A 14,170-nucleotide genomic window follows, 5' to 3' on the forward strand; every position below is an offset into this window, starting at 1 on the left:
TAATCCATTTTTTCACCCATGGTTTCCCTCACAAAACCATGCCTTTACCAATTGTTCTCCCAAAAATCCCTTTCCAATGCTGAGTGCAGGATGACAAGGGGGGTGAAAGAATTAACTATTGTTGTTTAAAGTTTCAACAGGTATAAATGGAAGAAACCCTCTCCTGCCTCAGTTTCCCCACAAAGCATGCTCAGAGAGTCCTGTCTCCCTTCTGCCAGCCCTAAGATGTTCCAGAGAAAAAATCTGCTTGGACATTTAGAGACTCAGGAGTGTGGCTTGTTTTCTTTTGAAATGGTTCTTGTTATCTTATGTTTATCCCGTTGTTTTCAATGTTAAGTTTTAAATCTCTTTTAGTTAAAACAAAAGGGTGAAGTGTTGGGGTTCCCCCCCAGCGTGGGGTCTGGGGGGAGGGGACCCTGGGGTAGAGACATGGCCTACAGTGTTTCCCTACTCCCTGGTCAATCCTGTTCCCCATTGGTTATTTTGTGTTCCCCTGCCTGGGAAGGACACTGGTTGTCCTGTGATTGCTCAGTTCTTCGGCAGTCCCCCGGCCATGTGGCTGGAGAATAAAGATCTCTGAAACATCTATGAAGAATCAGTCCCTATTTCTTTCCACGGGCCCCGCTGTCTAATGCATGTTGCAGGAGACCCCACTGCAACATGGATATATTAATTTTCCCCACGGATTTGTATTGGAACACAGTAATTTGAGCATTGACAAAACTCTGATTCACCCAGGCAGATGTGCAAAAGACAGTAGTGCTAATTAGGGCTAGGTTTTAACCTCACAAAGCTTTGTGTGAACTCCTAGTCTTGAGATATTGTAGAACTAAGGCTTCAGAAATGCAATTTTCTAAATGTGAGCATGTATACCTGTAAAATTTTACACTAAGTAAGACACAATTATACCTCATGACTTTACATGCACTCACTTTTCTTCTAAAGAGTCCTTAGTAGCAAAGATGTGCTATGTGCCTTCTCTCTGTTATGAATTTCTATTTTAAGAAAAGACCAAACAATGGATAGACAACCCAACTGTACAATGAACTTTCAGGCCATGAGCAGGGCTGTTTTCTTGAATCTAAATGAGTTGGAAGATAATCTTCTTGCCCTGGTTAGTTCCTTCTTGCCCTGGCAGATTGGTAGATAGAACTCTATATCCAAGGGTCCAACAAACTTGTTAAAACTGAGGCTGATTACAAAGCCCTACAGTGAACTTGTTGGGGAGCCTGGCAGTTTTGGCTGAAATGTTGTAGGAAATAATCACAGGAGCAGCTTTGCCAGCAGCTAAGAGTCAGGATAGATTTTGGCAGAGAGAAAGCAAGCTGGGATTTATAAGTTCTGCAGGCACTTGCAAGGGGCACATCCGTATGGACTCCTGCTGTTACACTACACAAGGGAATGGATCAGGATTTTTATGGACCACAATATACAAAACAAAACTAAATTTGCTCTCAAACAAATAGCTGCTTGCAGTAGAAATAAATCCCTTAGTGGAGTCAACTAAAAATATTTTAAATTAATTTTTAATATTTACTACAGGAATTGATACACAATAGCATAGAAACATTTGTATTCACAAGGTATAAATATTTTCTGCACTTGGAATCATTCTAAAGCCAGAGGCCAAAAGATTATGCAAATTCTGGTTCTCATCCAAAACATTCAACATATTTCACTGTGTCAGAAGGAATCATTATGGTGAGCAGTCCAACAATCAGTGTAGTTCATTGCCCTGTCTTTTTCTGCAGTATGCTGGAGAAATAGAACTGTTACACTGTGCCTTAGAATAGGTTGGAGAGTTTCTTCGGATTCCTGTCCATGGCTTGGAGAATGAAAATACATCACAGATCTGGTTCAAATGCATTCAAGTGTCCTGCTGATGAGTCTCTCTATTAATGTTTTTATTTATGCTGTTTGAATGGTAAAAAATCACATGGAAAAAAGTTTCATAAGATGATTAAAATCTGTGTAAAACCCATGTAATTTTATGCAGATTAGCTAATCAAATTCTCTGTTGCTTATAGCAACATTAAAATAGGCACAAATAAAATACTTCTATCTGAAGTAGATCCATGTCATTCTTCCAAAATATGTCCTGATACATTTAAGTCACAGATTCATCACTGATTTACATTTCAGATAGTTGTAGTTTCTACTCATTGATCCTTATGCCTGTTAATGTTTTCATTCAAGGAGGAGCCCAGGAGAGAAACAGATGAGCTATGTGAATGCATGTCAGATCTTGTAGCCCTGAGTTTTCAGTAGTGCTGTTCCTCAAAAGAACATATATATGGTTGATGTGCAGCTGATTCAGCTGTTTAGAACAACTCAGTCCTTGAAACCAGGATTTCTTATATTCTGCTGACAAAACTTTTAAGCAGATACTGTATTATTCTACTAATACTACTGTATGCCAGCAACAGGGGCTTAGGAAAGGCAGTTGATTGATTTTTCATTTGTCTTCCTTAGCCTATCTTTGAGTCTAGTCTCAAAAGGGGCAAGTCAAAATCCTGCCTAGTATTTCTAAGCCCATGTGTGGCCCACATTTTATTTTGGTGTTGGAAACTAGTAGTTCACATATTAGGTCTTTGATTTACTTATTTTTCCAGAGCTGTGTAGTAACTCAGTGTACTGCAAAAATGCAAATGAATTTGTCTGGGGCAAAACTGAACTCCCTTCATCCTTTGTCCTTTTCATACTCTTTCTGATGTCAGAAGCTCTACTACAGAGGACTTTAGCCTATGAAGTATGTAGGCCTACTGAGTTATGTAAGCCTACTGTCTGTAACCCAAGTTTCCTTATTCTGTTCTTGGAAAAGTTGAGAATGATCATCTAGCTGAGATAATGACTTTTTTTACAGATACTTTTTTTTTTTGCAGGCATTATTTTTTACATGATTTTCTCCATTTCTTTCTTTGAGAGACAGCCTTTCATCATAGAACAGGGGATGCAGATTTAGCAGAAAGGTTATTTATTTCTTATTCCTTCTGTTTCTGGACTTGTGGAGAAGTTGTCTCAATGCCACCTCTGTGCCCCCTGGTGTGAGATGGCTTGTACTATACCTTTGTCATGTTTTTGCTCTGAAGCTGTGAAGCAGCTCAAAGTAAGATTGTAAAGGTATGAGATGCTGTCTGCTGCCTGGGACAAGCGCAAGCCTGCTATTTGAGGCAAGCCAGGTAATCCATAAGAAATTCACACTCTGTGGTGTCAAAAAAAGGTAAGTAAACAGGGCTGATCTCAAAAGTCTGTTTTGTTCAATCTGTGCTTTAGTTTAATTGGACTGCTTGGCCCACTCCCTATGCATGCATTGACAGCAGGCTGTACTAGTCAGTGACTGTTGTGACCTGGTGAAAATGATGCAGAATTAAATATAAGACTGTTTCTTAGCTTCTGTATCATGCTTTGCCTGTAAGGGACTCTGAGATGGTTTTGTCTGACAACCTAATTTTTGAGAAAGTTGGCATAACAAACTCAGGTGATGAGCCCAGTACTAGGTGCAGGAGCCAACAGTGGTTAAAAGAAGCAATACAGAGTGTGTCAAAGGAGAGAGTTGCATGGCTTGAGTTTTTACTGGAAAAGGGCAATGACACAGTACCTTGGATGCAATGAATTTGCTTATTAATACAAATCCGTGACTGGAGAGAAGATGGTTGTCTTTTGAGAAGCAATTGCCTCTACCTGCTAGCTTTCATACAACTGCAGGTAAAATTGACCGAAAGGTTCCTTGCACTTGCTTACATAGGGATAACTTCTTTGTGGTATGGTTTGGAATATAAAAACTACTAACTGAATAAATAGGTAAATAGAAGGTGTTTACTTCTTTGAAAACTGTTCATTGTATAACTGGTTATACTGTCAGGTATACTGGTTATAACAGCATTGCCAGGCAGTCCCAGGGAAGCAGGGGAACAAGAATCTTGGTGAGAAGTTCATGGAAAAAAAATCTCAGGGTGGTCTGTCCTACTCACAGCATATCAATCAGTAGTTTCACTGAATCTACCCTAGTTACAACTCTAAATTTTTACCCAGGTGTGGTTAAAACACCTCATATGGAGCAGTTTTTCATTGTCATGCATCTTCTCTACTGCTGTTAGTTGGCAGGAAATGAAAATCATACCTGGTTTTGTGAGATTTTCTGTGTAATAGTCAATTCTGGGATATGCCAGATGGTATTTGCTGTCTTGGAAGATTAGTCAAGTTTTTTGCATTATCTTTCCACTGTGTAGCAAGGCAGAAAACAGTGTTTGTTTGTTTGTTTGTTTTCACTTGGATGGAGATGATTTGCCTTTATGGATGGTATGCCCTGTGCTTCTGAATCCTGTTTGGGGAAACTTGTATTCTGATGGTTTGGTGACACAGCATACATACAGTAAATATATATCTCACTAATGGTTTCTTTTTGCTAGTGGTTTGCATTATGTTATTGTTCATATGCTTATACACTGTATCCTACTAGAATTTCTGCTAGTTTATATGGCACAACAGTGCCACTAACTTTCTTACCAGAGGAAGCTGTTAAATGTCTGATTATTCAGGTTACACAACAGTTTAGTCATCAAATTTTTAGTAAATGGCAGAAGTACTTCTTAAGCAATGGATATATCTGTGTGACCAACAGAAATCAAGGAGGGGTTCTGTAGGTTTTTTTTCTTTTTAAACCTATCCTGGAGCTTAATTCTGAGACAGCTACAATTAGGTGAGACAAACTCTATTACTGTGGATCATGAGGGAGAATATTCTTGCACTTTTTCATTTACAGTTACTATTACTGAACAAATGGAACTACAAAAATAAACTACTACACAGTAAATTCTCAATATTCTGATACAGGAATATATATTTCAATATCGTCATAAAATCAGTTGAGAGGAACTTCCTTTTTGCAGGTTTATACAAAAATACAAGTTTTATATTCTCAAAGCCTGCTGTGTTTTCTCTAATCTTAATGCAGTTACCAAGAAGAGCACTAAAGACTAAGAGTCACAAAAGACTCTTCTGGCAGCAGTGAGTTGGAAGAGGTAGCAGAAAGTTAGACATAACCTGGGCATAACCACAGTGTTTGCATTCAAAACATAGGGCAATGATCCTCTCATATCCTCTTGTTGTTATAGTCTTCTAAATCATAAACGAGGAAAAAAGCCAGAAACATTGACATCAGTGACAGCAAGTAAGGTTCTGGATTGATAGTTTTGCTTTCTTTGTTCCAGAATTCCAGCAGTGCTTTGAAGAACTCCTCTTTCAGTTGTGACAAAGTATCACGGCAAGTATTTCTTTCATATTTCATGTAGCAGTGTCATGTGGTGCAGCGGTGGGTTTAGGCTTTGTTAGTTGTGGTTGTGATTTTGTGGTTGTGAGTTCAGTCTTCTGCAAGATATGACCTGCTATGCAAGTGCCATTTTATAATCCCTTTATGAGAAAACAACTGGGCATATTTACAGAGCTAATCTTCTGATATTTTATTAAGAAGGACAAAGTTGTGCCCTGGAAAAGAAAGAGAAGTTTAAGTATTTGTAGACTAACCTGTGAAATTAGTTGAATTACACTCATGTCTGTTGTCCTTTGGGACTGGTTTTAGATTCACTTCAGTTTTACTCAGAGCAGGCTTCAATCTCTGCAGTGTTTTACAGATCACTGGTCAAGCTTCCAATTTGTAAAGCATTTGCAGAATTCTACAGAGAGACGTGTACAGACATAAGTACATACACATTTTCTATTTGACTCACAAGTTTGTTGTGCTAGTATTTGTCAAATTGCTTGTATTCCTTTTGCTGCTTTTGCACATTATTGGTTGCAGAGATTTTTTCACTATAGTTTTCATGTGAAGAATTCTGGTGAAGAACTCCATTTGTGTTCTGAACTGAATACTTTGAGCTCTAGAGGCATTTAATGAGTTGTAATTGTAATGAAATTACTGGAAACATCTGATGCTTGGCTGTAGGAGTTCAAGTTGCAATTTCTTCTCATTAATATGCCATGTTTCTTCTCAGCTGCATTGCTCTGAACTGCCACATCTAATTTCTTCACAGAAGCGCAGACTTTGATCACATTATGGAGGAAGGCCATGAACTTGACCTCACTTACATCACAGAGCGGATTATTGCTGTATGCTTCACCGCTGGTTGTTCTGAGGAAACTTACCTCCACAATCTACAAGAAGTAACACGAATGCTCAAATCCAAACATGGTGATAATTACTTGGTATGTGTAAGATCAGCCGTTTGTGATGCATCTTCTTTTGTCATGCAGGAAGACTACTTGAGGTGCACTTATACCATTATAAACTGAAAGTCACTCTTTGGTCCATCTTTACAGCCTTGTAAGCAAGTGCAAGATTTTCAGCAGTGTTTTAAGCTGCTAGAAATTGAAAACACTTTTTTTGCTGAGGCAGTGCAGTCGCTGTGGTGATGTGATAACGTAGTCAAATGCTGAAGAATAATTGCACTGACCATTTTCATTGTTCAAAGTATGCTCCTAAAAGATACACACCCTGCAATGTGAAGTGTGTTCTTCTTTTGTAGCAGTGAGCTTCATCTGGGTTCTCAGGTGGGTGTCTGATAGTCTCTCACCTGTCATGTCTCCACTTGTAAAGGCAACATGTAAAAGTAAGGTTGCTGTTGGTATGTTCTGTCCAACTCTTTCTCATTATCTTGTTTTAGGTGCATTTTTCCTGCCATTTAGTTTTCAATAGGAAATTAAGCAAATATATAATGAGCTCCATGTGCAGATTTATTTTTTTTAAATTGTGATAACAAGCTGTTAATCTCCTATGCTGTTTTCTGGCTAGTGCCATGGCATGTATTGTCTCAGCTTGTTCTATGAAGGTGAATTTAAAACACGGCCAATATTTTATTTACTTTTTTTCTTGTACTGTCTTTTTAGGTAGTGTGTGACTTCAGGAACATGAACTTTACTCACAGTGAAAATCAGTTACTGGAGAGATTCCACTAATGATTTCAACACATTATCTTCTGCTCACAAACTGAGATGTCATAGGTGCATTATGAACCAGACTGAACTTGTGATGTGGACTGATGTCCTCAGCTTGGTGCCTTGGTGCCCTTGGCTTCCCTTCCATCAGGCACTGTGTAGTGGTTTAACTCGAAATCCATTACTTACTTATTTTGTTTCTGTGACATAAGAATAGGAGAAAGCAAAGTAGGCACAAAACTTTAAAGAATATAAAGAAGTTTATTAACAGAACTAAAAGGAAAAAAAGAAAAGTCAGAATAAACCTTCAGAACGCTTCTCCTCCCCCCATGTCTTGGGGTGACTTTATGATGTTGTATCCCATATCACTGCCCTATGCCTAGAAATTAATTTTGTGCCTTTCTGTGCCTTTAAACTGAGCCTGAGAGGCGGGAGGAAAAACTGAGCAAAACTTCTTCAAAGCAGTTTGCAGCTTGTTCAAGGTCACACAGAGATAGAGACGGCTCTCTGTGTTCAGCTGCAACAGCAGAGGGGGAGCGGGGAAAGCACCCTGCTTGCTTTCGGCCAGTTTTTCAGCTCCTTTTTTTCTCCGGAGAGAGACGGAGAGTTGAACTTCTGTTTTCCTGGGACTTCATTTTTTCCCTTTTTTCTCTGCTGGACTGTTTCAACATCAGAATACATTGGGAGGAATTTCCACCAAGGCCTTGGCCCTGGAGGTGGCCCCACCACCCCGTCCCAGCTCCAAGGAGGAGGAGAGAGAGACTACGGAAGGACTCTGAAATTTTCCCAGGTTTTCTCTCTACAGCAAGAGGTTTCATTATTTAGCATTAGGGTTTTTTTTCTCCTGTGTATTTGTTAAATAAATAGTTTTTATCTCTTCCACTTTCCTTCGAGGAAAAAGGTTTTTTTCCCGAACCTGGTGGGGTGGAGGTGGTTTGTAACCTGCCTTCTCTCAGAGGATATATTTCTAAATTTGGCCAAACGGGCACACCCCACCTCTCCTTTCTTCTCCCACTGACAATGTAAAAAGACAAAACTTGGGATTTTTTCCGGTCAGTTTACCACCTCTATACTAGTCTTTCTTCAGTTCACTTAGGGAGAGGAGTCTCTCTTGCTCATGCTATGGAGACATCTCCACAAGAAGCAGTTCTCTCATGGCTTCAATGTCACAGCAAGACAGCCACCCGGGATGGTTCTCTACTCACATGTGAAAGTCCCTTCCCTTGACTTACAGCTTTCCCCACAACTGTTTTTGAGGGTTCAATCTTTAGCTAATGGGGTACCATTTTAAGGATGAGCTGTTCAGAAGCAAAGGTTCTCTTCAGCTATCTCTGGGATCATCTTCATCTCTGGGAACAGAGGTCTTCTTCTCTTTCCCTGGGAGCAATGGTCTTCATCACTAATCTCTTTCTCTGTTCAAGCTTCTTATTAGATCACAGCTACTTCAACATTTGCTTATTTCAGCACAGGTACCTTTGCTCATGGTTGCGGTTTGAACGCTCCACACCCCCATGCTTTTAATGAAATTACAAAGGGTACTCTGATGTATCACAGTCCATCACCATAGCTTTACAACAGAATTTCAGCTTCTAAGCTTGAAGCATCTCCTCTTTCTCCTCTGTCTAGGCTTCAGCTCTTCCTTCCTCACTGACTTTGGTGTCTCTATGGTGTTTTCTTTACGTGCCTTCACCTTTCCCTTGATTTGTGAGAGTATTGATGTCTGCAGGCTTCATCTGTTCTGAGTAATCTTACAGCACTAAAAGAGTTAGACTCACCCGGGCCTTGCAGCTGGAATTCGCTTTTCGCTGTTGGTCACATAATGCCTGCCGGGCGGCGACTGGAGCTCATTTCAGTGTAGCATTTCATTTCAGCAGCTGCACTGGTGGGGGGCCTGGCTGAGCAGCGCTGTGCGCCCACCCGCATGGAGCAGGACCGTGGATGGAGCAGGGCTGCGCGGCTCCAGGGTGGCTGTCTCCCAGCTGGCCCAGGCCCACGCCAAGGGCCGACCTGGCCAGGCTGTGCTGCGCTGAGCCTCCCAGTTACCTCTCCGAAAAGCTGGAAGCAAGAGAGCTTTCCTGGGCTATGTTCATTCTTAAATGTGGATCACAGAGGCGTGTCGAGCTTCTTAAGTGGCTTAACAGAGCTGTCAATATTCAAACTAGCCAGTTGATCAGTTCTGTCGGGTCTGGAGGAAGCTGTCTGCAGCTCCTTGTAAAAAAATCACTTCCGTGGCTGGTGGATTGATTCCTCCTTAACTAAAACCCAAGCTGTACTAAACCATGACACACTGGTAGCTTATAAGGCACAAAAGAGTAATAGTTTGAAGGTGACCTGTGTGTAAACCTTTATAGGGTCAAAATCAGCTGTTCTCTGGCCTTTTCCATGTGACAACAGTGTAAGCTTGTAGTCTGTCCAGTCAACTATCACTTAACACTTGTTTGTATTATAAAAATCTGGTATATGGTAAGTCTGGTTTAGTGTCTGGGAAGGATTGTAGTGTCTGTCTCTGAGAGGGATTATAGTCAGTTTCTCTTGCAAAGTTGGGATTTTTTGATCTTTTGTTTTAGTTTTATTCTATTCATTAATTTCTTTTTTAACAGGCACTTTGGAAATGAGCTGTCTTGATAAAAAGAAAGCTTGATGCCATCTACTTCAAATGTGTATGTGCAAATTTGCAAGATAACCTGACAAAGCACAGCCAGGTTGTAGATTCAGAGAGCTTGTTTTTAAACTATCATTTGTTTCTCATGTTTTGAATACCTCTTCAGCTTGCCCAAGAGGCACATGTATATCAGCAAAGAAAAAAAACCCAAAACCTCCACAAAATAGTATGCAAGTCTGCAGTCCTGCTGAAGTTGATGGGAACAATTCTACTCTTTTATTGGGTCAGGGTCTCAGCTAACAGAACATATACTACATATCAGCATTTGTCGTTTTTTATCTAGTCATTTTCCTTTCACTACAGTGAAAGGAGTGAGTGCATTGTTTCCTGCTTGAGTTTGTTATGAAGAGTATGAAAAAAAACCCATAAGTACCTAATTTTCTCTAGCAGAAGAAGATTATACTTTGACAGTCTGAGACCAGAGTCCTTTAAGGAGAGATGAAAGCCTGTCGATAGCTTACAGTAAATTTTTCTCTGCTTTGATGTTCTAAAAAAACATATTCCCTGTAGACTTCAGTTCTCAGAAGAAACATGACTTTTCCAACAGATGAAAATTTAGAAACTGAGGTTAATGCTCCTCTTTCTTGTACCAAAGTATAACAAAGCAGACCTAGGATATGCCAAAAAGGGACCAAAAAGGATGCAGTTAATCTTCAGATGTGTCACAGTTTAATCCCAACCAGTAACTTGGCCCTGCACAGCTGCTCACTTACTTCCTCACCAGTGGAATGGGGGAGAGAATTGGAGGAGTACAAGTGAGAAAATACGTAAGACAAGCTTAATAGGTTAAACAAAAGCTTTACACACAAGCAAAGCAAAACAAGGAATTATTAATTGCTCTCCATGGGCAGGCAGATGTTCAACCATCCCCAGGACAGCTGGGCTCTGTAATGCATAATGGTGATTTGGGAAGACAAACACCATCACTCTGAATGTCTACACTCCCTTTTTCCTTAGGCTTATATGCTGAGAGTGTCATATGGTATAAAAAATCCCTTTGGTCACTTGAGGTCAGCTGTCTTGGCTGTATCCATTCCCAGCTTCTTGTGCATCCTCAGCCCACTCACTGGTGGGGTGGTGTGAAGGCAGAAAAGCTCTTGACACTGTGTAAGCACTGCCCAACAATAATGAAAACATCCCTGTTTTATCAGCAGCATTTTCAACACAAATCCAAAACACAGCCCCATGTGAGCTACTGTGAAGAAAATTAACTCTATCCCAGCCAAAAACAACACAGTGGCATCTGTTTATACCATATGCTTCTCTTCAAAGACTTCTGTGGTGCCTTGTTTTGTTGTATGCAAAATGTTGGTTCCTGTACCTTCTGATCTCTATTCTGTGCTGTTGGGATTTTGGAGTATCTCAGCATGATCACTATAGCTTGACAGGGATTTGGGTACAACAGCATCTTTGAGTTTGGTGTCTGACCCAGCAGTAACAAATATCTGTCATGAACAGGACTGTATCCTGACGCACAGGAATTTTAAATTGTTATTAAGTTTAAATACAATAACAAAGATGAATAAAAAAGTTTTTGTCAAGTAGTCCTTTCTTTCCTGTGGAAAATTTTAGGTAATTGATTTCTTAATATAGCTTTAGCACTAATTTTAAGAATTCTGTATTGAGATCTGTATTGAGACCTGCACCTCTCTGTTAATTTGTTTTCCAATTATTGAAGCTAATAGAAAATTACCAAAAAAATGGTGTCATTTATGGAAGAAAATACTGGTTTCATTCCTGTTTTACTATTGGTATTTCAGGAAGGACAAGTATAATGATGTAGTTACTTTAACCTGTTCAGGTTTTGGCTTCTTTGCTTAGACAGCTGATGAGAGTGCTAGTTAACACAAAAGGGTAATACTTTAGAAGAGTCTTACACTTTAGGAATGGGTTCTTAAATTGTCCTTGGGTAGTAGTAAACTGTATAATGGACTTACCTTGTATTTACTCTTTCTCATGTTTATGATCTGTTTATTCCATTCTTTCAGTGTAATTAATGAGAATTTTTTTAAATGAGTATGCCATCTGTACATAACTCGGGATGTGAAATTGCCCCACTGTGAAAGAGAATCTGCCTCTGTAGCATTGTTTCAGTTCTTGAGTATTGATATTTCAGCTTTTTGTTATTGATTGATACTAATTTAAGGTACTTTCTAATGAAAGAGTCAATTATACTTGTATACAGTGCTTTCTTTTGTTAATTTTGCGGTCTATCTCTTCATTTGTTCCTTATTAAGCACTAAGTGGAAGGTAACTTGCTCTTTAGTGGGTTAGCAGAAGAGTTGGAAGATCTCATAGGCTAAGCTGTAGTTAAATAGGTATGTCATATCTTCCCTGCAAAGTTCTGACAGACCAATACTTTCTTGTCAGGCACGCAAATTCAAATATTTAACACTGTACCACCCTCCCAGACTTCTCATTGTTAGTTCTTATGCTCTGTGTTGCATGCATGGTATCCAGCTCTCTCAGAATACCTCTGACTCAAAGCCATGCAAAATAAATAAGATGTAGTAGAATTTTAATTGTCCTTTTTCAAAATGCACATTTAAGTTTAGCTTTAATTTTATTGTAAAATAACTGAATATCTAAAATATATTTGCTAGTGCTACCTGACATCAAATGTCAACATCAAAATGTCAAATCAAACTAATTTAGTTTAGTAGAACAGTGGGCAAACCTGAAGCCATATCACTGTAGTTTCTTTTAGTCATTTTTATGTTTCGAATACAGCTATTTACTGCATAAATTATAGTCTTGATGGTTAATAATTTTTTTCTTTCTTTCTGAACAGGTGTTAAACCTCTCTGAAAAGAGATATGACCTTGCCAATCTTAACCCAAAGGTATTGATTGTCTTCCATAATATAGCTTTCTAGTGTTAAATACAACTTAAATGGCCTGATAAGCCCTGAATCTATGCAACTGTTGATATACAGAGTAAGAGCAGAAGTTTTGGAAGATAATAAAAAACCCCACATGTGTTGTACTAGTTTGAAAACAAACTAGTCAGAGACACCAAGTCAGAATAACAATTTAATAGAAAAACAAAAATAAAGGCAGAAAACACTGGCTCAAACTGACAGAGTCAAGATACAACCTGAGTCCCTGTTAATCAGGGTGGTGGTAGCAGTCTGATAGAATGGTGGCTGCAGTCCTCCTGAAGTGGTCATCCTGTAGAAAAAGGGTCTGCTCTTCCTCAGGTCCAGTGGTGGCTGTGTAGCTCTTGTCCTCTGGAAATCCAGTGGAAAGGGTTGTCTCTGGTGTTCAGAATCTCAGATTATATCCACGATGGAATGCTTGGTTCCTCCCTCTGGGTGGAGCATCTCACAGTGGGGTAATGAGTCATGAGGCCAAGTGTTGATTAGGCTCATTAACAGAAGATAATCCAGAGGGAGTTATCTCTGAGTCATGTGGCAGAACAATGATGGGCCATTAACAGAAAGATAGTCTGGGGGGAGGAGGCAAGGAAACACTGCCTCACCTGATTTCAACAGCTCATGAGGATGGTAATAGAATACACTGCAACCGAGGACATGCATCCCTTTCTATTTTTTCTCAAGTTCTGTTTTCTGTCTGTTAGATCTGTGTTTTACACAGCTGTTCCTGTTGTTTTCTTAGACTTTACACACAGGACCAGAAACTTGTTGTGACTTCTGAAAAACTTCTATTGGGTGATAAAAATTTTACTTCGAGTATACTTTCTTTGTGCAGTCACAGTTTACTGGGGTTGTATACTGTAATATACAGTCAGCTGAAGCTAGTGAACTCGGTTCAGATAAGGACTTCCATTTTGTACTACCTTTGAATAGTTGCTTCTCTGCACAACAGAGACATAAGGAACGTCAGAATGATTGATGTCTGACTCTTGTTTCTTCTTACCAGTTGATGTGTTTGTTTGCTGTAAAAAATGGTGTGCAGGTACTCTTCAGCCTCTGTTATAAGGCCAGAGTAGGAGAGATGTATATTTGCAGCAGTAGATGTACAGAGATAAGCTACCTGAGGAAAGTACTTAAATCCCTCTTAATTTTAACTTTTTGCATGCTTTACTGATCATGAAGGATGGTTCATAGTTGCTATTTTTTTTAATATTAGGCATATGTTCTATGCATAATATGTATGTATTGCATATATTTTGTCAGTAAATATGCATATAATAATAATAGGCTTAGTAAACTGTATGAGGTAGTGAATAGAAAACCTGAACAAAATTTTGACATGCTGTAATCTGTTGCACGTGAAGGAAATAAATTGAAAATAAAATGAAACCCATCAAAAATCGTTCTTTGTTCTAATTCTGATTGTATTTACTGTTATAAAATACTAGAAATTCTAACTGAAAAATCTTTTAAGAAATCAAGACCTTCAGAAATGTTGTCACTTTTAAGTAGTTGGTGAGATTGGGACGGGGGGAGGAGGAGGAAGTTTTTTGTTTATTTATTTTTGTAAAAGTACTAGTATCTTAAAAAAACAACAAATTCCCTCTTCCACTTAAGAGATCTGTAAGCATCATGACAATTGAATTGCATGATTATCTGAGATTGGAAAAGTTGTGGAGACTTTCAACCACGACAATTATTTG

General features: G+C 39.1%; 1 protein-coding gene across 15 annotated transcripts in view; it reads left to right on the forward strand.

Moving 5' to 3' along the window:
* Positions 1-14,170, forward strand: part of TNS3 (tensin 3) — a 218,302-nt gene that overhangs the window by 79,797 nt on the left and 124,335 nt on the right. For all 15 annotated transcript variants that reach the window (XM_069007895.1, XM_069007893.1, XM_069007894.1 and 12 more), the window contains 3 exons: positions 5,211-5,263; positions 6,030-6,201; positions 12,384-12,434. In XM_069007895.1, coding sequence (XP_068863996.1) covers positions 6,052-6,201; positions 12,384-12,434 — 201 coding nt within the window. In that variant the 5' untranslated portion in view covers positions 5,211-5,263; positions 6,030-6,051. The remainder of the gene's footprint in view (positions 1-5,210; positions 5,264-6,029; positions 6,202-12,383; positions 12,435-14,170) is intronic.

The sequence above is a fragment of the Aphelocoma coerulescens genome, chromosome 2, assembly GCF_041296385.1.
Source record: "Aphelocoma coerulescens isolate FSJ_1873_10779 chromosome 2, UR_Acoe_1.0, whole genome shotgun sequence".
Lineage (NCBI taxonomy): Eukaryota > Metazoa > Chordata > Aves > Passeriformes > Corvidae > Aphelocoma > Aphelocoma coerulescens.